Source organism: Varanus komodoensis, unplaced genomic scaffold, assembly GCF_004798865.1.
Source record: "Varanus komodoensis strain SLA01 unplaced genomic scaffold, ASM479886v1 scaffold9, whole genome shotgun sequence".
Taxonomy (NCBI): domain Eukaryota; kingdom Metazoa; phylum Chordata; class Lepidosauria; order Squamata; family Varanidae; genus Varanus; species Varanus komodoensis.
Genome location: NW_025336598.1, coordinates 30,544,832 through 30,569,335, shown reverse-complemented (window position 1 = coordinate 30,569,335; position 24,504 = coordinate 30,544,832). Strand labels below are relative to the sequence as shown.

General features: G+C 38.2%; 1 protein-coding gene across 2 annotated transcripts in view; it reads right to left on the bottom strand.

Moving 5' to 3' along the window:
• LOC123017126 (sodium channel protein type 1 subunit alpha) overlaps window positions 1-24,504 on the bottom strand; it is a 52,792-nt gene that overhangs the window by 8,322 nt on the left and 19,966 nt on the right. The window contains exons 8-20 of one of the 2 annotated variants that reach the window (XM_044418262.1): window positions 23,612-23,753; window positions 23,304-23,510; window positions 21,987-22,286; window positions 20,357-20,737; window positions 18,788-18,920; window positions 16,747-16,985; window positions 14,764-14,937; window positions 13,604-13,960; window positions 11,741-12,223; window positions 10,480-10,597; window positions 10,122-10,276; window positions 8,970-9,143; window positions 7,570-7,692 (exon numbers count right to left, since the gene is read on the bottom strand). In XM_044418262.1, the coding sequence (XP_044274197.1) occupies window positions 7,570-7,692; window positions 8,970-9,143; window positions 10,122-10,276; window positions 10,480-10,597; window positions 11,741-12,223; window positions 13,604-13,960; window positions 14,764-14,937; window positions 16,747-16,985; window positions 18,788-18,920; window positions 20,357-20,737; window positions 21,987-22,286; window positions 23,304-23,510; window positions 23,612-23,753 (2,986 nt within the window). The remainder of the gene's footprint in view (window positions 1-7,569; window positions 7,693-8,969; window positions 9,144-10,121; window positions 10,277-10,479; window positions 10,598-11,740; window positions 12,224-13,603; window positions 13,961-14,763; window positions 14,938-16,746; window positions 16,986-18,787; window positions 18,921-20,356; window positions 20,738-21,986; window positions 22,287-23,303; window positions 23,511-23,611; window positions 23,754-24,504) is intronic. The other variant, XM_044418263.1, reaches the window with a different exon arrangement.

Here is a 24,504-nt window from a genome sequence, read left to right as displayed (position 1 = left end):
ATGAACTTGCTGCCCTTCAGTATGTGAACAGTAATTCAAGAATGCTGTTGAAATAAGAACCAGCTTCCAGTTCAGGCAGCTTCTATACAGAGAATGCAGTGGCAGCACCAGCAAAACTGCACCTGGACCTTCCATGGTCCAAATCCTTTCCAGGTTCATTCTCTTTTTGTTTTCAAACCCTGAGAAATAGAAAGGAAGAGTAGCCTTTCTAGAATCAGTCAGCATCAAGAATGAAATCAACCACTTTTGCAAGTCTCACAGATTATGAAAGAAGCAGCTGATATCATCAGCACTGCACCGCTCAAGGAAAAATAATAAGGCAGCCCTTAGTAGCCAGTTGAAAGATTGACAAGAGTGTTCATATATGGACAAAAGTTTTAATGACCACGACAATGCACATAGACCCGAAGAACCTTCTGCTAATCCAGAGACAGCCATCACTTCCAGCCTGCCTTTTCCTATTGATTGAAACATTTGTCCCATCCATTTGGTTCATCCACCAGTAGTGGGAGATTTTTCTGGGAATAAAAGGCTTTGTCTATATTTGAATATCTAGTGAGGTTCAGCCTAACTCAAATGAAATTTCAATTTTCAAATGAGTTAGACAGCAAGTATACAACCCAACTAGGTTGGATGGCTGATTGGAAATGTTACATCTTACTAAGAAACTTTGCCTTATTTAAAAAACAAACAAACAAAACAAAACAAACCCACGTTTATCATGAATATTATATGGGAAAGATTGTGGATAAGATTATTCTTGCATGAAAAACTTGCTTGAGGTGCTGGCCTTACACTTTCCCATAAGTCCCAATGAATTCAATAGCAACTTATATCTGAATAAGTATGCATAAGGTTGCACCAATATTGTCAGAAATCAATGGAAACACAGTATTGGTGTTATATTCCTTCTTCTCTCAACTTAGGGAAACAATCATTTATAGTGCAATCAAGAGTCAGTCCCATTTAGCTCAATGGGAATTACGTACAAATAAGTATGCAAAGTGTGTAGCCTTAATGCTTTTAAAGGGCAAGCAGCTATGTTACCAGCTATGTTTCCCTATCTGAAGAACTGAAATATATTATGATTTGCTTACGCAGAAAAGTAGATTGTAAATCTATATCCACAAATTTAGACATAATATATATTTTTCTTTCAACACAGATATACAGTAAGGGAAAGATGTATATGATTTAACACAGAACAATCCAGAAAATACAGATGTTGGAGATAGCATTACAATTAAACTAGGAAAAACACAGAGGTATTATCTGACCTATGTGGTCCACCAGTGACTGCCCCTGTGTTCCTTTTGTTCTTGTATTTATGAGTCCTGTAGGGTGTATACATATACATCAGAGATTATAACAGAAGTTTTAACTTGTTGGACCCTTAGAACAAGGTTGGGCAGGGCAAATCTCCAGAAGTTTGGGGCTTCAACTCTCAGAAATTCCTGCCACATGGCCAATGGTCAGAAATAGGGATGAGTGAAGAAACTAATAGGGGATTAAAATCTACCAACCAACTTACTCTGATGTAAAATGAGCCAATACTTGCACTTCGGATTTTAAAATGAGCCATGATTTGCATTAAAAAAGGAAATTTGCACAAAAGTCAGGCCTCTTTTCCACATTTGCAGAAATCTGTAAAAACGATGGAGTAGAAGCCCAAATTTTGCACAAAACTGAAATTACTTGTCAGAAGATGCATTGTATACATTACTTGTCAGAGGGTACATTGTATACTTATTTACTTAATTAATTAATTTCTATACCACCCAACAGCTGAAGCTCTCTGGGCAGTTCATAAAGAAAGGTGGTTCACTCTACATATGTAGTGAGAACAGAATACTTCCATGCCTCTCATCTGAAATGCTACAGAAAAAATAAGATGGGAAATCTTACAACTTGGCTTTGATTTGCACAAATTATCTTAGAGATACACAGTTCTTGGCTACAGAATTCCAAAAATCCAAGCCATTTTGCAGAAGACAACCCCCTCCTCATAACTCAGTGTGCATTTGGAGTCAGAAATTTGCCAAAAGCCCATTGAGCTCAAATAGAACAAGTTTCCTATTCCGGTTTGGGAATACTGAAGCTGAAGTCACAAATAGCTGAAGATCTGCTTCCTTCCCACCACTGATCACTGCTCATGCAGCTTCCATCCCCTGATTGAGTAGCACTTCTTCAAAACCTGCTTGCTTCAAGCCCAATTAATCATTTTTCAGCTATATGTCCTTTTAAAAAAAATGCCATTCAGGCATGGGATCTCCTCCCATTACCCTGTAGACCTAATCTGCAGTTATTTTGGAAACTGCCCTCATGATAGGTTTGCCCCTATGCCTATTTTAAGTGCTTAAGTAGTACAGCTGGCAGGATGCCTAGACTGCCAGAAATTGTGGAGCATGGTGCTCTTGCAGGCCAAGATGAGACTTTGCATTCAACTCTTCTAAACCTTGAACACAATTATGAGAAGGACATGGGATTTCCATTTCCCTGGCTTGTGACGGAACAGAATCCTGTATTTTCATACTGTACTCCTTCTCCAAGAGTGGATCTACAAGTAGCATAAATGGCACCATCCGTGCACAGGGGTGGGAGTATCAGGCTTCAGAAAGCACAAGTTTTGTCGAAATACTAAAAAGGTAGCCCTCAAACCACCAACCCCTTGGGTGGGGGAGCAGGGAGGACTATGCATGCTTAGTGGACTTGGAATGCTTTACTGATGGAGGTGGGGACAGAAAATCTGCGTATGTGAAATGGGATGAGGTGTCAGAGTAACTAGAGCAAAACCAGGCAATGATTTAAGTAAATACTGTTGGACCGAAGAGGAGATAACTGTCATGAGCAAACGTGTTTACTCAAAAGTAAGATGCACAGAGCTCAGTGTTGTTTGCAGCCTAGTAAGTTGTTTAGGATTGCAAACAACTGAAAAAAAATCTTTGACTTGGATCTACACTTAGTCAAACATAGAGAAGATCCACTGAAATCAATGGGAGTGGCATTAACCATTGAGTGCAATAGCCTTCAATGTATCCATTCTAAGTATGACTCACTTTGGACCCAACATATGTCTAAAATCTCAGTGCAGGCTATTCATACTTCTGAAAATACTTTTTAGCATAGACTATTTTTCTGAGAAATCTTGTCTGAAACAAATCAGCTATTCGATTTCCCAGAAGAAGTTGATGGATACAGTACAGGAAATGGATACAGGTAATGGATACAGATGGGATTTCTATAGGAACTTTGGGTGGGATCCAATATATCAGTCAGTCTAAGGAAAATAACTACCACTACTGTTCTGCAAAAACTTCTACAACAGTTCATATAGTACAATAATTGATAGGTTCTATAGCAGTTTTCATGCTTCAGTTTGTTGAGGTCTTAACTGAACTGAACTAACATAGCTGAAACTAGGCTATGTATCCTTATTTGGAAGTTAAGTCCCACTGAACACATAGCAATGTAATTTTGCATGAGTGTGCACACTCAGAGGTCTACGAGTCGTATCTACTCAGAGGGAAGCCTCACCGAGTTCAATAGGACTTACTCTGGAGTGTGTGGGTATAGTATTCCAGCCTTGGCCTCATTTAGCCTTAGCATGGAGATGAAACAGCCTTTCTGTGAGCTGAAGATCTTTTCCATGTATGCAAGGGCACTCTGGCTCCCAAGTTTTAATACTCAAATGGCATTTCTCCTCTTTCTTATCATTAGGCCCCTGTTGTAGCATGAAAGAGGTGAAAGCCATATGAAAAAATCATGCTGTGAAAAGGATTAACTGCAAAGGGGTTGGAGGGAGAAATTAGTGGTTTATGTCACTTGGCCCTACACAGATAATTTAATGTTTGGACCTGTAAGTATTTCAAATAATGTTATGATACTGTCAAATTATTAAATGAGTTTTAATGCATCTAATGAGATATTTAATATACATGTTGGATTGTATAAAATATTTAGGATATCAATTTCTTTTCAATATTGCTACCTTGGAAACTGGACTGGAAATTTGAAATATGATCAACTTTAAAGCAGTCAGCCAGAAATGTGCATAAGACATGCAAAACTAAAATTGCAAGGTGAATTGCTAAAAATTCTCTTTTTGCTTTACTGCTCTAAGAGAAATATATCAAGCACAGCATAACATGCTCTCTTCCAGTGATGTTATACATAAACACATGCTAGATTGCTACAGAAATCAATCCTCTAAATTTAGCAAAGCAATGGATATTGATTTTTCTACACTTACAATAGCATACATATTTTGAACTACTACAAGAGCATTACATTACAGGAAGTATTAAAAATGATAAATATAAAGCAATGGGTATATTCAAATCTCTTTTTGCAAGTTGTTTTAAGAACATATCTACATGCATCGAGATTAGAATATAGCTCTCAGTCTGCAGCAGATTTAATTCAAATAAAAGCGGTTCTTTACTTTGCCTTCCAGCAACTGTGGAGTAAAGATAATTTAAATATAAATATATTAAAACACAACAAACTTGAATGTATTCTGCTTTGGTGAAATTTCCCCTTGTCCATCATGGGCTATTATTTGAGTGTTAAAACAGTTGAGTTATAGTTCACAGACTTACATTGTCCTTAGGTCTTGGGTTTATCTTCTGCGTACAAATAATTTTACCAGTTTTTCAACAATCATATGAAATTAATTTGAAGTTCCACATTTAAATATAAGTATGCAAATATGTGAAAATCGAAGCTTGATACTTGGGAACCAACAGGTCAAAATCTAGGTTTTAATGGCATGGAAAAAGATCGAAAAGGTTCTTAAAAATTTTATTTGGCACATTCCAGAAATTAATTAAATGAAACCAAATGCATTTTATAGCACAAACAGCGTTAATGCTTGACTTAAATTTCAGTTTTTAACAGTACTTACTGCCAAGTTAGAATCTGACAACATGTTTTCAATATAATTAATCAACAGTGTTAATGCTTACAAGGGTATTAGTTTCCAGTGCCTTCTACTGCTTCTTACTTGTGTAACAGTCTTCATCAGTATGATTCATGTTCAAGTTAAGTTGACATATCTTAACCTGAAAAGCTGCAAATTTAGCACAGCTTGTAAAAGTAAACTCAGGGTGCTAAACACATGACTCATAGAAGTACTGCCTGCCAGCCTTGAGCTTAACATGGACACCAGCCCTATTTGGTTCTTAGGCTACTATGGAATTGGCACTCGCAAAGCTCCAATTCAATAGCAGTCCATTCACTGCATGTTAGAACAAGATGATGTTATGATACATAATGGAAGTGATGATCTCAAAAGATCCCAGTAGAGTTGTTTTTGGGGTCCTTGCCTGTTTCCTCAGAAGAAACACCACCAATGCCTAACATGTAAACATCACATAGCAAGCTTCATGAAGTGTTCCTAATGTGCACCAACTATGGTTGCATGGATAATAGCTAAAACTTTGTTCAGTGGCGTATATGTCATTGAGCTACTGGTCCTCTTGAAGAAAGCAAAGCGCTATCTGTCTGCCACCAACCTAATCCTGCCTTTGTCCTTTCCTTCAGCATGTTGAAATGAGACAGCTTTCATAGCACATTAGTGATTCCATGGAGAACTGGTCAGTTTTGTGTTTCAGTGTTTGATGTGAATCCTTTTCCTGTTCACGAATCATTCATTAATAGATGGCAATTTCTGTGAGTGCATAGTTTTTCTAAATTTTGGCCAAACATGTTTTACTGTGTAAGCTGTTTGTACACTTTAATCTGGACACTTGGTATTGCTGGATCACCAGAATCAGGTGTTATTTCTTTTGCTTCTTAACTCAGCAAGATAAAACCGTTTTAAGTGCAGGAAAATGTATAAAAGTGGTAAATAACTGATACCATTGTATACACATGGCTCCTTGGTTCCTTCTGAATAGCACTGACCAGAAAAATTGCAATGGAAATTGTGAATGGAAAAATGAAACCAAGTATAATTATATTTCTTTTTCATGAAGCAGATGTATATTGAAATAATTGTTCAGATTGCCATATTCTTGGTACTCATATTACATGAACATTTAGCATCATTGCTGTTCTTGAAGGTTATTTAGGAAGGAGTACAAAGGACAACAGTTCCCCAAACATCTGTGCCAACAAAAACATATTTGCAAGAATGTTCATGAATAGTAAATAAAAAGAAATATGAACATGGATAACCAAACAGTCATTTGAAAATGAATGTTCGTGAACACTACAGGAATTGACCAGCTCTTACCCTATTCCACTGCTGACTTCTCAATTCATGAATTTCTTGTTTAAAGGGATTTGTTGAAATTAAGGGGTGGTTAGATGCACCTGAAATTCATGTATCGAGTCAGTTTCAATTTACAATAATAATTCTTTTTAGAAATTTTGAAGAGAAGCTATGCAACCTGATGGATACAATTTGAGGAACTGAGCTCCATTTATTTAAATTTCATTTCACAGTAGGTGCTGGTGTGGGTTTACAACTAAGAGTTATAGACCGCATGTATCAGCTGTCCATCTTACTAGGAAGATTTCCTTTTATTATTATTATTATCATCATCATTATTCAAAAGCTGTTTCCTCTTATGTTTCCATGAAGTGGCAAAAAAACATTCTCTGAAAATAACAAGTTTGTGAACAACATGCAGTTTGGATCAAGTTGTATACAAATTAATGTTTTTAATTGAAGTTTTCAGAATTTATGAATTCATCCATTAACTTTAATGAAGAGAAGAAATTAGGGATATAGCATAAAGAAGTTTACCAAGATTAAGCAGTAAACCTGACTTACCCCAGAAAGCAACTTGGTAATATTAAATGACTTGTGCAGTTAATGCTGGGGATTTGCTGGAATTATTTAACTTAATTGCAAATGATTCAGTATTGTGAAAAGGAACCAGTTGAATTGTTGGGTTAATTCAACAATTAAATGGGGTTAGTCCAATTAATGAGCTTAATGAGTTAAAGGTTACTGAACTGTCTGTATAGTGTGAATTCTAATTGTCCTTCTATGCCAGTATGTTTAAGTAGTTCAGCATCAAAACGGAGACAAGCTCCTGTTTGGAGACATTGTTATAATAAAATCTGACCTACTGAATAAAATCCTAAACTGAAGCCTGTGTAACCAATAATTTTGGTGGGGGCACAGTTATTCTCATTAAATTAAATGCTAAAAGGACTGATCTGAGTTTATGAAAGCAGCACACTCTTTTAAACAGTTGTGTGGCATAAACCAGGTTATTGAAGTAAAAATACTTAATTTGCTCGCAGGAGCAAATTACAGAGAATCTACTCACCTTTACAATCACTTTTAGCAAATCTGCTGAAATACATTTATGATAAACTCCTCAAATTGGCTAGAAAGTAAAGTAATGTAAATGCATACAGCTATTACGCAGCATTGGATTGGCTTAAGGTTAGCCAATCAAGCCTTTTGCGTACCTATTTTTGATAAATATGCAATAGAATGAAAGGGAAGCATTTCTGCATGGATTATCATTCCTTATATGACATGCATGGAACATGCCTTATATTTAGGCATGCATTTAACCTATGAGCAGCTTTTCTTTCAATTCATCTTACCCTCATCCCTTCAAATCTGGATAAGGCTCTTAAAGGTCTCAAAGCTCTCAGGGTCCTAAGGGACTTAATGGCACCAAGTTCTGAATAACCCAATGCATTTGCTGTTAAGCTAACCAAAGATACCTGTGAAAAACAAAAACAAAAGCAAAATGACATTATCACTTTTTATCACATTATGTTTAAAGCCTACTAGGAAGACTGTATTTTAAGGAATATTTATTCTGGAGGAATCACAGGCCATCCAGTCCTCCTTTGTATTTCAGCTCCACTCAGGAAAGTTGGGTGATATGACCGCAGCAGCTAGACATGCATAAAAAAGGCTCACCACAACTGAACCCTCTGTGTATGGTCAAGACTCTTCAATACTGTAGAAACACACACCTTTGCTGTATCGCAGGAACATCCAAATGCAAGGTGGTGCTTTAGCACACAACATTACTGTATTTTAATTGGTCAAATCTTTCTCTTTATTTAGAGGCTGAGGATGTTTTACATAAATCATAAATGACCATGCTTATATGCACATATGGTTACACAAATGCATGAGTGTGTGCATCTTTTAATTGACTATATGATTTAAATATCATTAAAATCTCCTTGGGACTTTACTTCCTTTCTACCACCCTATATGATTTTAATTATATAGGCAACAAGTGTTGCAATTTGTACTCATAATAGCTGATGGAGTTTGTAAAATCCAAGTTGCTATAGAATCCGTTCCAGTATATTAATTTTGTTAACATAGAGTTAATAAAGTATACACTTTAAAGTTGTACAAAAATACTTTATTAATTAAGGACTTCTTTCATGGCAATATTGGCAGTCACAGAAATATTTTTGTGTCTTTATGTGTGGAAATGTTCTATGGAAACAAGCTATCCACGTTATCTTAATGAGAATACATCCATGAAGTAGGGCCTATGTTTCTGATAACTGAGAGAGTCCCAGTCAAGACTGATTACCGGAATCTTTTCTTTAAAAAGGAATTATGGCATGCATCATATGTTGATCAAAATGAACAACAAAATAAGGCTTAAAAAGAAAAACAATCACTGACAGTTTAAGAAGTGGGCCTAATAAAAGAAATCCTATAGAGTACAGTGGACTCATTCTTCAACTGTGGACCCTTACATAGGCAAAACAGCACCACCTGCACACATGAAGTGTATCACCTGGCTTGAGTGAAAACCAAGGTTCCCCATCTTTAGAGGAGAAAACCTGGGGTAGAACCTCCAAGCAGCCAGTGAGGATGCTGAAAAATTGGGTAGTGGTGGGTTTTAATGGAGTTTTCTTGGAAAAGTAAACGACTGGCTGTGACCCTAAATAAGAGCCTTTCATACTGCAAGATTTTGTTGAGGTCTCACTTGGAGACAGAAAGAGTTAGACAATAAGGTACATACATCAACAATCAGGAAATCCAGCCAACACCAGGCATTAGTGAAGTACGTTTGATATCCATATGCTACCCACTTCAGAAGCATCTCAAGAATGAAGATGTAAGTGAAGACTTTGTCAGCATATTCCAGCACAGTCTTGATAGTTTTCCTTTGTTCAATGTATATGTCTTCAAAAGCCTGTGAATTGTTCCCAGTGGTTAATTCTTATTAAGATAGAAGAACTGATAGAAAACCCTGCACCCCACCTTCCTCCCACTTTTGTGAAAATTTCTTTAAAATTACACAGTTTCAAGAAGTTCTTCCAACAGTGCTATTCAGGAAAATGTCTAACATTCCAGACATTATCTTTATTTCTTCTACATGAGTTATTTCCTCATACAAGGAAAAAGCATGGTGCTGTTTTGTACGGGAATTCTCATCGTTCTGATTTATTAACTGCTAAGCACTGCTTCTCCAGAGGTTTTGTAATGGTGAGCAATGCCTTTGATCCATTGGAGGCTCCCACCAGTAGAATGACAAGGAAATAAATTTTTAGCATTCCCCCCTTTCCTCTAGCAGCCCTGTTGCTCCTCCCACAAATCTGCTCCCAGGATTGGTAAACCCATTGGAATAGTGTGGGAGGGGGAAAGCTCTCCAAATCACCTCTCACCCAGATCCGCTCTCAAGAAACATCATTGATCAAACAGCATTCCATCAGCGCAGAAAGACCATTTGGATTCAACCCTGAGCTGTAGCACCCCCTCCTCCCCAACACACACACACACACTCTTTATAAAAAGAAAGCATAGCTATCAGAGACTAATATAATGCACAAATACATGTACAGACTGATGCAAGTCTCAATAATACAATTGATTTCTTGCCTCCCTTATATTGCTAGTTACGTAACTCTATGAACTTTATTTCCTTGCTGTGTCTGTGGTGCTAGTATTAGTGAACAATTGCACTTCCTATTTTTTAAAGATTACTTTGTGTAAGGAATCTCATGAACACTGGGGATGATTGGATTAGATTCAAAAGCTTTCCCTTTTTCTAAATTTTGGTCATTATTTTAAAAGTACAAATATGACATTTTTCCACTTACAATGAACCAAAATAAGCCAAAAAGTATATCTTTAAAATAATGCTTTAAATGCATTTTCTGTTTTCACTTACCAGAGCACCACTGCTAAGAAGAATCATAAAGACAATGAAGGTTTCAAACCAGTTGTGTTCGACTATTCGGAAACAAGTTTTTCTAAGATTCCACCATTGTTTTCCTTTTCCTTCTTCTACACTAACTTGACAGCACTTGAATCTTTGCACACAACCTAAAAATATATTACATTTTGAGAAGATGAAAAAATAATAATTTTGTTTTGCAGTTTGTACAGTAACACTTTCATAAATTATCATCTTTCCATAAAAATGTATCTGCATGTAGAAGCTAGTTTAGATTTTTTAAAGCTCATTTCTCCCAGCAATAATACAGTAGCCTAGCAAACATCAAATATTTAGTATTGTTTTCCCTGACCTTCTGTAAAACAAGCTTCAGGTTCAAGAGCTTCCTCAGGTTCTGCTTCAGGTTGCTCTTCTGCAGGTAGTCCAATATCAACTGTACTTCCTTCAGATGAGCTAGATGTATTTAGCTTCTGTTAAAGAAAATTGTATTATAGTTACATGTGAACTTAACCTGGGAAAAGCTACCACTGATTCAGAAAACAGCAATTAGCTGTGCTAGCTTAGTTGTACCTCTGCTTTGGGATACAAAGGGCAGAAAATGGCTTACTTGGACAAGTTTAATGTCTGATGAGTTAGCTCCAGTAGGGTGATAAATATTGACTGTTTCCTTTCTCATCAGCTTTGCTGGCATTAAAATTTATAGGTCATTTTCTCCATTTGTACCACATCTTTTTGTGTCATGTCAGGAGGAAGGTATAGTATGTCCCTTTCTCTAGTTACACTGTAATATGCTTGTAATTTTTATTGGATCAGATGACTTTCATTGTTCTTTTCAGTTCTATAATTCGATATGGATAGTATGATCGCCTACTGGGTACTTCTAACATGGAATGGAAGCTTCAGTTGCATTACAGGTTCAGTTGCAGAGAATCCATGTTTCTATTCTGGGAACAGGCAAATCTGGGACTTAGGCCCAGCACTCTGCCACGGACAGCCATCCAGCTTTGTGACAGTGGTGAAGCTGGAAATAGCCACAGCATAGAATGCCATAAAATAGCCACATTGTCTAAAAGCATGTTTGTTAAGGGCATGTTACTTAACAGCTGTAATCTCCTAGCTTTTTGGAGCTAGAATACAGATGGAAACCCCTTAACATGGCATGTTAAGCTGAAGAGTTTTTTTTTGTGAATGGAATATTTTAAATGATAATGCTGATAATTTTGGCATTATTGTTCATTATAGTATGAACATGTGATGATGATGGCCATTTCTGTAAAATTTATTTAACTGGAAAATGGCAATAAAGAAGTGATAGATCTCATTACATTACTTAGAAGTTTCTGCAGTGGTTTCCTCTATGAAGTGGGAATTCACAGATGCAGAAAAATTGGCATTTTGGGGGTGAAGGCAATTGCTGAGGATCTAAGGGATCCTAAACCCTCCCATATCCCAAACACGACCCCATCCACCTAAAATATTGACATTGCATATCTAAAATTTTCCCTTACATTTCTGGTGGTATCAAATTATTTTTCTTCCATCCTCCCACTATAATTCTTCTCTGTTAACAATAGCATAGATTTGCTCCCTAAATAAAGTATGCAAAAGCTTACCTCTTTGCTCTCTTCCAAATCTGATTCACTGCTAAACTCTTCTGTGTTCAAATTTTCAAAATCTGATTCTCCAACAGCAATTGGCACGGTCACAGTTAGGCTTGGGTTGTTTATGAATGACATGTAATCACTTTCATCAACAATATATTTTCCTACACTACTACCTGTGCCTATGCCACTGGTGCCAGTTCCATTTCCATCCCTAAAATAATCCAAATCTTTGCCAATTTCCATGGTATGGTTAGAAATGCAGCTGTTCTTATTGTTTAGCTCTTCAAGTGGTTTGATTTCATCTAAAGCTTTTTGCTTTTTAACAAAAGATTTCTGGATGAATTCATGGATTTTTCTTTTCACATAGTTTATTCCTTTATCTATTCTTGCCATAGAAATTTGGAGATTGTTCATTTCATTGTCATCATCTGTGGCCGCAAGGTTGTCTGCACTAAATGAGCTCAGTAGCAAGGCCAAAAATAGATTCAATACCTAAAGAAGAGGGAGGGAAAAAAGGCCCTTATTTTGGATCAGTAAGCACACTGTAATAGAATAATTTATTTAAGATGTATTAAAGACCTGCTGCCCAATAAATAAACCTAGCATTATACAGACAAGGAATCCGAAACTAGCCAGGTTATATACCACTGTGAAGGTGGTGAGGGCTGGTGACATGCACAGATCTTGGCAATGTTGGCTGATAGCAAGTCCAGTCACTGGTCTTCTTCTCTTCCCCTTTCTGTCTGCTTTGCTTGATATAGTAGTTGGCCACCTGTTGACAATCTCTATGCTAGGCAATGCCAATTCCTATTCTAGATCATTGTAGGTTCTACATTGTCACAAAAGCATACTGGGTTAAGGAAGACTGGCTGCTGAACTAATTTCTTCCATAGTTTTCAAGGTCAATACCTTGAATGGTCCCTTGAGATCCCCTAGAACAGTAGTTTTCAACCACTGGACCAGGAACTGGTGCTGGTCCTCAGAAAATTTACTGCCAGTCCATGTGGGGGTCCACATCCCACTCACCACAGTCCAGCATGGGGGCTGGCTGTGCTCCACCACCTCTTCCTCGGTTGGCATTGCAATCATGGGAGGCACACAGGGGGACAGGGAGGGGAGAGACGGCTTGGTGGAAACTGGCTGGGAGCCACACTGCACCGATGTCAGTACTTTGTTCTTTTGTTGGCATTTTTTGTTGCTCGGTTTCTGGTTGTGTTGGAGGTCTGTCTGTCTGTCTTTCTTTTGGTATTGTGTTTGGAAACTAATACACTGAATACTATATTACGTGTATGGTGCTTTTTGTTTCTGCCTTAGCAGTCCCGGAGGTAGTTTTCCTGTTTTTGCTGGTCCCCAGCAGTTGAAAGGTTGAAAACCACTGCTCTAGAAGTCTTGATTTAAATTGATCTTAAGCCATTCCTTCCAATATTGAATTCTGAGGTTGTGTGTGCGTGCGTGTGCAATATTTTTCTTGTTCCTACTGGTGTTATTCAGATATGAGGCTAGTAGGAATAGCTTTCAGCTTTGCAATTAGCCACTTACCCACTTCTCTAAAATGAGAAACCAGTTAGTTTATCTCAGTAGTTTGCAGATGCAACACTCAAGCCATCTTGTGATACGCAAGGGGTAAAATACAATTTTATGGGAGTATTTTTTTTTTGGGTGGGCTGGTAAATACTTTTCTGATTATCAGTACTTCTAGTGGTAGAATTAATATTCAACACTGAGCACAATGCCTGATCCTTATATGAAAAAATCTCCTTGAAAAGCACGTGTTATAAGTGTTTTGGTGAAGCAGCCTGATCACTTTACTTCTTGCATGACGCAGCATCATTTGATCTAAAGTAAAGATTTAATTTTTTAAAAGTTACATACCACTAAATTTCCAATCACCATTACCATCATGAAGACTGTAAGGCACATGGTTTGACCTGCAACCTCCATACAGTCCCACATGGTTTCTATCCATTCTCCACAAAGTACTCGGAACACGATCAAGAATGAGTGGAAAAAGTCATTCATATGCCAGCGTGGAAGTTCACAGTCTTTTGCAATCTTGCACACACATTCCTTGTAGCTTTTACCAAATAGCTGCATACCAACCACAGCAAAAATGAAGACAATGATGGCCAGGACCAAGGTCAGATTTCCCAGAGCTCCCACGGAGTTGCCAATAATTTTGATCAGCATATTTAGAGTTGGCCAGGATTTAGCCAGTTTGAAAACTCGCAACTGAAAAACAAGGAAGTGACAATTGGTATCTGTAAGGATGAAGGCAAGTTAGTGTAAAATTTTATGGCCCACTCCAGCAAAGGTTAGCTATAGGAAAGTTCCACTGAAATCTGAGGGGCTTCACTGTAATATTAATAATCATTATGCAGAAATTCAAATTATGCAGCTCTTTAAAATTGTACTGTAAAACCTACATCGCAAAGTCAAACATCTTTTGAAGTGAAAGATAACCAATGCTATATGCACTTACTTGGGGGAGTATGTTTCTTTCAAAGGAATTTAGTCATGACTGACTTCCTGAATTGTGTTCTACATGTTTCAAGTTTCCTCACCAAATACTCTACTTTTTTTAAAAAAGGTAAGATACTTGTACTCAGTGGTGTCCTGCCACTGACAGGAGGGTTCTTAATTCAAGTGAAAGAGTCCATCAATGGAATAGGGAGGGAGGTCATTTTCTTCAATTCTCCCCTCTCCTTACAGTCCTCTCCATCCCTTCCCATATTATTCTGAAGGATTGTTCAACCTTCTGCAAGTTTTTTCAGAATGCATGGGGGGGGGGGGGGGGGGGGGTGATGGGTGAAAACTGCTTTTATTTCCATTCTGTTGTTAGAAGCCTCCACTTCTATCAGTGGAAGGACACAAATGGATACAGGAATACCATGTAAAGAGAGTCTATGTCTAAAAGTAACCAAACATACTACAGGTTCAGCATTATGAAGAATTAACTTTAGGTCCCCTGGACTGCTGAATTTATGCTTGTGTTTATAAAAATGAAACAACATTCTGTTGGCTGAGACAATTACCAATCTGAAGGACCGGAGAACTGATAGTCCTTCCACATCTGAGAGACCAAGTTCAACCAAACTAAGGGTGACAATAAAGCCATCAAAAATGTTCCATCCTTCTTGGAAATAATAATAGGGATCCATGGCCACTAGTTTGAGAACCATTTCTCCTGTGAAGATTCCAGTGAAAACCTAAGTGTGAAAAATAAATTTATGAATTTGCAAAAGTGTAAAGCTGCAGTATACAGATTTATTCAGGTTGTCATATTGAAAGTGTCTATACCTACAAGCAATCATTTGTACCAAAATCTTTCTTTTTAAAAATATTAGGGCACACATACCTTAGCTCATGTCATTATTTTTGCTAAACATTTTACTAATACAGTTAAGTGCAGTATGTTATCACTGAAAGCAGCACATAGGGAACTAGTTAGGTCATTCACTGGATTGTATGATGATCTAAGGGTTTTTGTTCGCTTACTTTGTGGCAGGTGATTTCTTCAATTACCCAAAGTAGGGGCAGAAAGCTGCAATCAGGGTTCAGCTCATGGAACAACAAGCTGCTTAGAGGGGATGGTTTTAAGAAGATGGCACATAGGAGTTGATGGAAGCATTCTGCCACTGGATTGGGAAAATGTTTGTGACCGAGGGCCATTTGTACTTTAGTCTTTAGACTTTTTCAGATGCAAAAACATCAAAATTATAAGCCAAAGGTGTCACAGGCCCCAAACAAACCTTATGAAGTCCTGCTAGGTGGCAAATGGAAGATTGAAGAGAAGGAGGGAGTTGTTTCTTTGCTGCCTTATTGTCTCTAACTATGCCCAACTGTAGTCACACACCAGGTTTTGATTGCATGCACTAGGGCTTTCCCCCTCATCCATGCTCAAGCCACTCCCTATGCTGTTTCATCACTCTCAGTTCCAGGTTATACCCCATGTACACACTCTACAACTGAAAGGGCACTCAGGGACAATCGTGTCAAGTGCCCTGGTTACTTCTGTGCTCCTTAGCTTGAACACAGCTTGAACAGGAACACCAGCCATATCGCTCCAGCCTCTCAAAGCCTCTGAAAACCACCTGGATGCATTAGCCTCCAGGGGTGGGCCGCCTTAATAGGTCCATCACCCATGCAAAGGGGGAAAAGCCATCATCAGTTTAAACCTCAGCAGGCGGTGATCTGACTATGAAAAAGAGTTTAAATCAAAACACCATCCTCATATCTGGCCAAAAAGACCAAGACTGGATTGAAGATATGCTGGGATAGTCTTATGGTTATCATGGAGGCCATGAAATTCTGAGCCATCCCAGATAGGATGCTCTCAGCATGAATGTTGAAATCCCCCAGAATCAATGGCCTAGGGGACTGCAACATTACATCCAAGACCACCTCCATCAGCGCAGGTGGGAAGACTGATTGGCTGCAGGGTGGATGGCACAGACGCATAATCCCCAGTCTGTCCTGCTCACCCGATACAAAGTACAAACACTTGAAACTAGTTTCAATATTGGTCACATGGCTACCCAACCCATGAAAATTAATTACGGTGCTGGAAAATTTAGGTTTCAGTTTATTTCTATTTCACTTGTTCAGTTTATTTCAACAGTGCCCTAAATATGCAGCAGTAATACCAGAATACAATAATTCTGTTTTTGAAATTTGACTGTACTATATTCCTGCTTGACCATTTATTATATTGTCATTATATGGTCTTGTAACCATTCAGATAGTTCAATATGATGTACAATAAACAACAAAATTAATAGATAAATGCAAAGCTAGAGAGTTCAAAAAGTACACTCTCACAGTTTGCACAGTAATCTGATAATTATTACCAAGCCCTATCTGAAGTATCTACCAAATACTGGAACATAACTGTCCAAGAGTAATACCTTTACTTTATCATTAAAAGGAAGAAGAAATATTTTTCACTTAGTGCTATAACTTCAGTACATCTTTGAAGTACCTAGTATTCAAAGGCATAGTAACAACGGATGACTCACCAGGTTTCCAACATTAAGCACATCATTGAATTGCTCTGTCATTGGGTAATGTTCCATTGCCATGAACAGTGTATTTAAGACAATGCAAATTGTAATAGCAAGATCAACAAAAGGGTCCATCACAACTATGTTAACAAAATGCTTTACTTTCAGCCAACATGGACAGCAGTCCCAGATCAAGAAATTGTTTGCAAATTTGTACCAACAAGGTGGACACTTCTGTCTTGACTCTTCAAGTTCTGTTAAGTAGAAGAAAAAGGAGAAGGAAGAGAAGAAAAGACCAAATTGTATCATGCTGACTGTTCCTTTTTCAGAAAATGCCTTCTCAAATATGGCTGAGCCAAAACAAAAAGTTGATTTTACTGTTTTTACTTTCTAAGTCTAGATATTAAGAAAGGGAAAAGGGAAGGGAATGAACTTCTGTTAAAGATGGTGGCATAGAGCAGTACTGTCCTGTGTAAATTGCCAAACACAGGTACAAAAAAACATTGACAGGTAGGAAAGGGTATAGATTGGGGGTTGGAGAGATTACCCAGTGATTACGACATTTGGGCTTTTTAGTTTAGTTTTTAGTTCAGCTTATGACATTTGGGCTTTTTAGTTTCAAATAATGGAGGACAAGGAGAAATGTAACAGAGGTAGGTAAAAAGTATGCATGGTGTGGTGAAAATACACATGGACAAGTTTGTCTCTCATAACAGCATAACCCAGGATCACCTGACTGATGGGAGGTTCAAAACAGACAGAAGGAATTGCTTCCTCACACAATGCACAGTTAAATTAAGACAACTGGTGCCTCAAGAAGTGGTGATGGCCACTAGCCAAAATGAATTTAAAAGGAATAAACGGATTTCTGGATGGTGAGTCATCAGTTACTCATCATTGTGGCAATATACTTCAAAAGCATTATGCCTTTGAACACCAGTTGTTGGTGAATACAATGGGCAAACTATGATTCTCCTGCCCTGCTTGTGTGCTCCCCAGAGATATCTGATTGGTCACTATGGGAAACTGGATACTGGACTGAGGAGGCGTTTGATCTCTTCTTTCATTCTTACAGGAATTCTCAGAAAGAGGGATGGTCCTCTGGAGGAGTGAAACCTGACTGTTTAGAAATGTAAAAGCCAATGGCAAGAACCAGGATTGTGCTCATACAGTTGAATCTATTTTCATGAGAGGGCATGGGAGGCTTTCTTACAAAATCTTTTATTTTTACAGGTGATAACTTCCGCTCTTTGTAAGTTTTTTATACGCACACTATTGAGTCTTGTGCTTTCCTTGACCATTGTGATACTATATGAAAACAGATGATTATTCAAACACAGGCGGCATTTAGCATGTAATGAGCCAGCACAGAGTTCTACGGTCCCTGACACAATCTGTTTGTACAAGTATAGTTAAGTATAATGGCATCATATGTCATGGACTTAGCAGTGCCACTGACTATGCTAAAGCAGTGCCAAACATCTTAATCCGTTAACTGGCAACTCATAAAAGCTCACAAATGCATAGTGGTATTGCTCAATGATCAAGGGATACCTAGAGGTTTTATTCTTCTGAGTATCTCTGCTGAGAATATTACTAGCCCTCTGGGCATGATAGTCCACTCTTACTGCTTTGTTTTTCTGGACTCCAAAAAATTCTGTCTCAAAACACTCCCCTGGTCTATTGTAAAACTTGATTTGTGTTCATTTGACTTCAAAGCAGGGGAGTTTTTATTAGTGGTGTCTACCCAAACCTGTGGATGGTTATTTGAACCCCTTACCTTTACGGAAACTATTTTTTCCCAGACTTCTTTGCTTTTGCTTACTTTAGATTGTTAGCTCCATTACAAAGTAAGACCTCTTATACTGTCTGACTTGTATGATTTCCCAACATTTCCAACTCATTTTCTCACTTCCCTTTGTTGCATTATTATCGAAGTGTTTGAGAATGTGTAGTGCAACCTACTTTAATCATGGAATACCCATGCTAGTCCATCATTATAGGATATCTGAGGGCAAAGTGTTTAGTATTTGTAAAGTAACCTCTCTCTCTATACCTTCCATGGTGTTTGAGATTATGCTAGCTATACTCATGGCTCGTTCTCTTAGAGTAGGGTCTTCTAAGAAATCCATAGAAACGTGAAAAGAACTTGATCTTCTTTTTTTCATTTCTGTCTCTGTGGTTGTGGCCTGCAAAAAAGGAAAGTGGAATATAAGCTCATCCTGAAAATGGCACTTGGCCATATCATATGCAGAGCGTCTAGATTCAAAGGCATACATGCGTCATGCTTTGAGCTATGCTTAATTATTCATGCCAAACTTTTGCTATGTATTGTATTATTAACCTATTATTATTTCAAAATCTTTGAAAGTATTGTAAGAAACATGCTGTTCTTGTCTCAATAACCTCATTTTTATGTTTCCCAGATGATCTTCAGGGAACACCTCCATTTTTTGTTTTACTGCCTTGTTTATCCTCATTTTTTCCTGCAAAATCCCACTTTCTCATACTTTTCAGGCTGTACACCTGATTTCAATGGGATTTACTTCTAAGTAAAGTTGCGCAGGATTGGAGCCCTGGAGAACATGCTAGACTTCGCACAGTATGGGTCTCCTCCCACAATGTATTACACTCAGGATCTATGCTCTGTTCTCATATTCTTCTCTGTAAAGAGCCCAGTTTGAGGGAGAAGAAATGGAATTTGTCAATCATAAACTGTAAGCCTAAAACCATTTGTATGTGAGTATATCCCACACATAGGATTACAGCATAAATCCCAGGTTATACATAAAAACTTGAACAATGAGGGGGGAAATGACATGTTACTTGCTTATCTTTTGCATTTAAAATGGATAGCAAGCTTTTCATTCAAACTTAGTCAAAAGAAAAAAGGGGAGGGGGGAATCCAGCATTGTCATGCTTCTCCAAATCAGCATAGGAAGGTCCCTTATTTATTTTTGTAAATAGCTAGAAGAATATAGTGTGTGTGGGTGCAAGTGACAGCACATATATAGGTTTGTAATATATTTGTAGCTTGAAATGAAATGCATGTTCATCAATGTGGCATCTCAATGAGAGATATCTCAATTTCATCAGCCAAAGATGGAGTATTATGGTGAAAGATGCATGAAAATGCTTAACATAGAAAGTGAAATTTGGAGTGATTTTACCAATGTTTGGGGAACCAGAACTTCTAGCCACGTTGATTGTACGTTGTAATGATGTTCGCGAGACAGAATGTAATCAAATTTATCTACAATCAAGGCAGGGTCAGAATCCATATGGTACCAAAAGTTATAGCTTCCTCTTAGTTGTGATGTAAGAAGACATTTTATTGGACCTGGCCAGATACAATTAATTCATAGCCAGATAAAGAAAGATCCAGCAAGGTTTTCTGAATATGAAACATACAAAGCAATATATTTTGCACATTCTCCAGATACTTGTTTTGCAAATATTATGGTTATAAATTTATTTTGTTAGTATATAAAAGGTATTACAAGATGCAGGAGCATTCACAGCTTGACCAACCAAGGATCATTCCCAAGGGATTCCATTCTGTAGACACACTGGCTGGTGCATTAAGAAAAGGCCACCATGCCTGAACTATTTAAAACTTCCTTACATTGTCATCAGTAGCTGGTTTATCTATTATCACCTCTGGCAGAAGCTGTCCAACAGGCGATGTAGGAACAGATGGTCCACCAACCAAGGAAACCACCCCATTGCAATCCACAGTGCTGTGCATCTTCCCATTCACTGGAAACACTGCCAGCATCCTGGATGACCTACTGGCCTGACTAATGTTACTGTTGCGCCGTTCACCATGTCTGCGCGGCACAAAAAGGGAATCTCTTCTGCTATCATTATCTTCAAATGTGCTGTGTTCATCATCAGCAAAGTCATTCTCTGATCCTATATCCTTTGCTCTACCTCTGAAGCTGAAAAGGCTTGTTCTGCTGTTGCGCCTGGGGGAAAACAGGGAGCCACGCATGCTCAGCAAAGACTGCAGGGAAAGACAGAAGAACATCACAGTTGGCTAAAATCTTCCAGCCCTCCCTCTGGATGTCAAGACCAAGGACAGACAGTTTTAGACCTTCCCATCCCCTTTACACGTTCTTTTCAAAGCACCTGATTCTGTTTTTTGAGTTACATGCACTGTATCGAATTGAAAATACTGTTATGTAAATGGCACAGTGATTAACAGTATTACAAGCCACCTTGGACAATTGATTAGGAAGAGTGAAGGAGCTCTCTCAAGCACAGAAAAACTGAATACTCTGGTAAAACACTTGCAATATTCAGGTTCATGAAGAGAATACAGCTATTTTACAGGGTCTTCAAGGATTGCACTCCAATACACACTTACTTGGGAGTAAGCACTATTTCATTCAGTGTGGTTTACTTCTGAGTAAACATGCATTGGATCACCATGCACCTCTCCTTTGTACCTGCACTGGGTACTTCAGCATGGTTTGATCAAAGATGAATGCAAGGTGCTCTTGAAGGGGAGATTTAACTTTATTGTGGCTCATCTCTGGAATTAACCCCCCAAATGTCTTTGTCTGTCTCAGTTCTCCATATTTATATTTGTCTACCTACAACATTATACTTCCCTTCTGTACCAACCTAATGTTGGGATTGTGACTTTGTTCAAAGCCATTATCCCTTTGTGCATGCCAAACTTTAAAAGGCATGTATTCTAGAAAAAAAGTGTTTTCAAACAATGTTTTTAACAACTTTATGGAACAGTCAGCAATAACTTGGCTACAGCTTGTATGCAGGTAATACACCACAAGCGCAATGGAGAGTTAAAGACTTGTAAGGAATTGGAAATGAGCAGAAATACTGATTTCCAGAACAAGACAATCCACTCGAGTTTACCAAAGGATGCTGACCTTTTCCCAATTCATAGATGGGTGGTCTTGCTTATTTCAAGGTTCCCTTATGACATGCTAATTCCCTGTTGTGGGTTCCACAATGGACTGCATGGGAGTGCTGTGGCAGTACAGGATCCTGCCCTTTGTATGGCACTTCTTCATAACTGATTCTCTAGAATTCTTTTCCCAGTTGTAGAAACAAAAGGTGTACTCTTGAACCACCAGTGGCACGAATTAGTAAGCAATGACTATCATTTGTTTTATAAAAGCAGAAATACTCTCACAGTGTGGGGGTATTCATGTAAGGCCTGTAATATGACCATTGCTTTTAAACGGACAATAAAGCCTTAATTTCATGACTCCGTAACAATATACCTGGTGGGGAGAAGAGTGTTTCCGTTCTAGTGTTAACCTATTCCCTTCAATGGAGAATCGGCAACCTTTTCTCCTGATACTGTCTTCTGATTCAGATCTATGAAATTCATCTTCATCTTTCTCCTCTCCGCCAGACTGTTCTTTTTGTTTTCTTTTCTTTCTTCTGTTTCTCCTTTCTTTGGCACTCTTCGAACTCAACTTTGATGCTTCAGAAGAACTTTCTGAAAGCCCCCCTATTTCACCTCCTGCGCTGGGATCTTTTGATTCAGCTGATGCTGCTGCAGCAGCAGCTGCTGCTGCCTGTAATCAAGCATGCAGAAATTTGTTTTATTGGGATTGTAAAAACAACAGTAGTCAGAACTGAAACACTAGAAATCCCATATGAAAAAGTCCTTGGGTGAGGCAATCAAATGTAGACTTACAAATGGACATTTCCCACCCTGATCCCTATCTCTATCTATCTCTCCATCTAAGGACAAATATTCAAGGCTGTCTAGATAGATGACAAGACCAACCAACCCATCAATCAAGTCCGTATTATTAAAATAAAAATAAATGAAGATGGTGCTGGAGGCAGCAAATGAAGTGCTGGCTTTGGTTTGCAGCACGCCAGCCTTGCATTTAATACAAATCTTAAGAAATAAAATTCAGTGAAATTGGGCACCAAGAAAGGTGTTGGTGGGCACCAAGAGAAGTATCTCTGTGTGCTACATTGCAACCCCAACCCCACACAAGGAAGGACAATAGGAAGAAGCAGTTTAGTTCTCCCCTTGCCATCACCCAATTTCCCTCCGTACATTAGAGGGCAACAGGCTGCGATGGAATGCATGCTCTGTCGCCCTTCTAATTTACACCCCTGGTTTTGTGGGGCATTATCAGTCAAGGATTCAGCAAGAGTAGGTTGCCTTCCCTCTCATGTAGCATTGCTGATGGAAGAGGTTGAGGAGGCAAGCTCATCCGCATTGTTTCTCACAGAATTCTCCCTGCATGAGGAAAATTAGCAGCTTAATAGAGTCTGTGATTATTATATCATGTAGGACACCTCTTTTTTTTACTTGTCATTGGAACTCTAGATTAGTTGCATAATATTACACAGGAGTAACTTACCATTTGTAGTTCTCCCCTTGTAACTATTTTTTCCAGCCTGACTAAACTGGAGTTGTCTTTCAAAGGTGAGTACAACTATCTAGTAGCTTTCCCTTCAAAGTACCTTGTTGGCAATTGGTTAATATTGGGATGGCTTCTATTGACTTGATGCATTCATCCATAATCTTAGGATTCTACTTAAATTAAGTCTATTTCCCATCAGAGACATACCTGTGCTGCTTCTTGCTGTTTTTTCAGCTGCTCCAGCATCTGCTGAAACTCTGCCTCCTTCTGCTCCGCTTCTTCCATGGTGGCCTGGTTCTGCTCTTCGTAGGCCATGGCAACCACAGCCAGGATCAGGTTGATCAGATAGAAGGAGCCCAGGAAAATCACCAGAACAAAAAAGATCATGTAGGTTTTGCCAGCCGCACGGAGTGTCTAGAGAAAGGAAGTTTATTTACATTTTAAAATAAATTTACTCTTTTGTTTTGATAGCATGAGTGTACGTAAGATTATCTACAGGAGTCTTTGCTACTCACCAGTTGGTAAAGATTTTCCCAGTAGTCCTGAGTCATCAGCCGAAAGAGTGACAAAAAGGCCCAGCTGAAGGTATCAAAGCTCGTGTAGCCATAGTTTGGATTTCGACCAGCTTTTATACATATGTATCCTTCTGGACATTGACTACAAAAAGGGGAGGGAGAGAGATGTTAGACTGAAAAGCAACCAGTTATTAATTAATGCCAGTGAAACAGCTACCACAAAATGGATGTGAGAGGGATGCCATGATTGCTAGCTGGTGTCCCATCTCCAGCTTCTTTTCAGAGTGGAGTTTATCTCAACTTTCATTTGGTTCTTCCTCCTGATCTCTTCGCTGCCCCTTCCTCCTTTCCCTTCTCTGGCTCCATCCATCTTTGGCACCCCAGCCACCTGCTGCTTCATTCTCGTCCTTATTCAATTCAGGATGAGGATTGGCTGCTCAATTAAGATAAGATGCAATTCCAGGTTTCCTTTTTGCCTCCTGTTATCCATTTCCAATTCCGTAAGTTTGACCAATTACAGCTAAATTGTTTTTTAAAATTAAGTCTAACTAAGAGCTAATCAAATTCATTTCTCAAATAGAACACATATTACAAGGGGTCCTCAAAACATTTCTGTACTTTTATTATATATATATAATAAGTAATAAAACTTTTATATTATATTGCTGATGGTACAATGCTAGTACAAGTTGGTACAATGCTGGAAAAATGCATCACAAAGGAAGGTGATTATGTAGAAAAATGATGTCATTTGTTTTGAAATTCTTAATAGAGCTTTAAAAAGTGCGGAAACTTTTTCAAGAACCCTCATATATGAATCAAATCCAAATTATAATTGAAAAAACATGACTTGTTGCTATTTTCTATTTTATTACTTCTTAAGGCTTAATTAG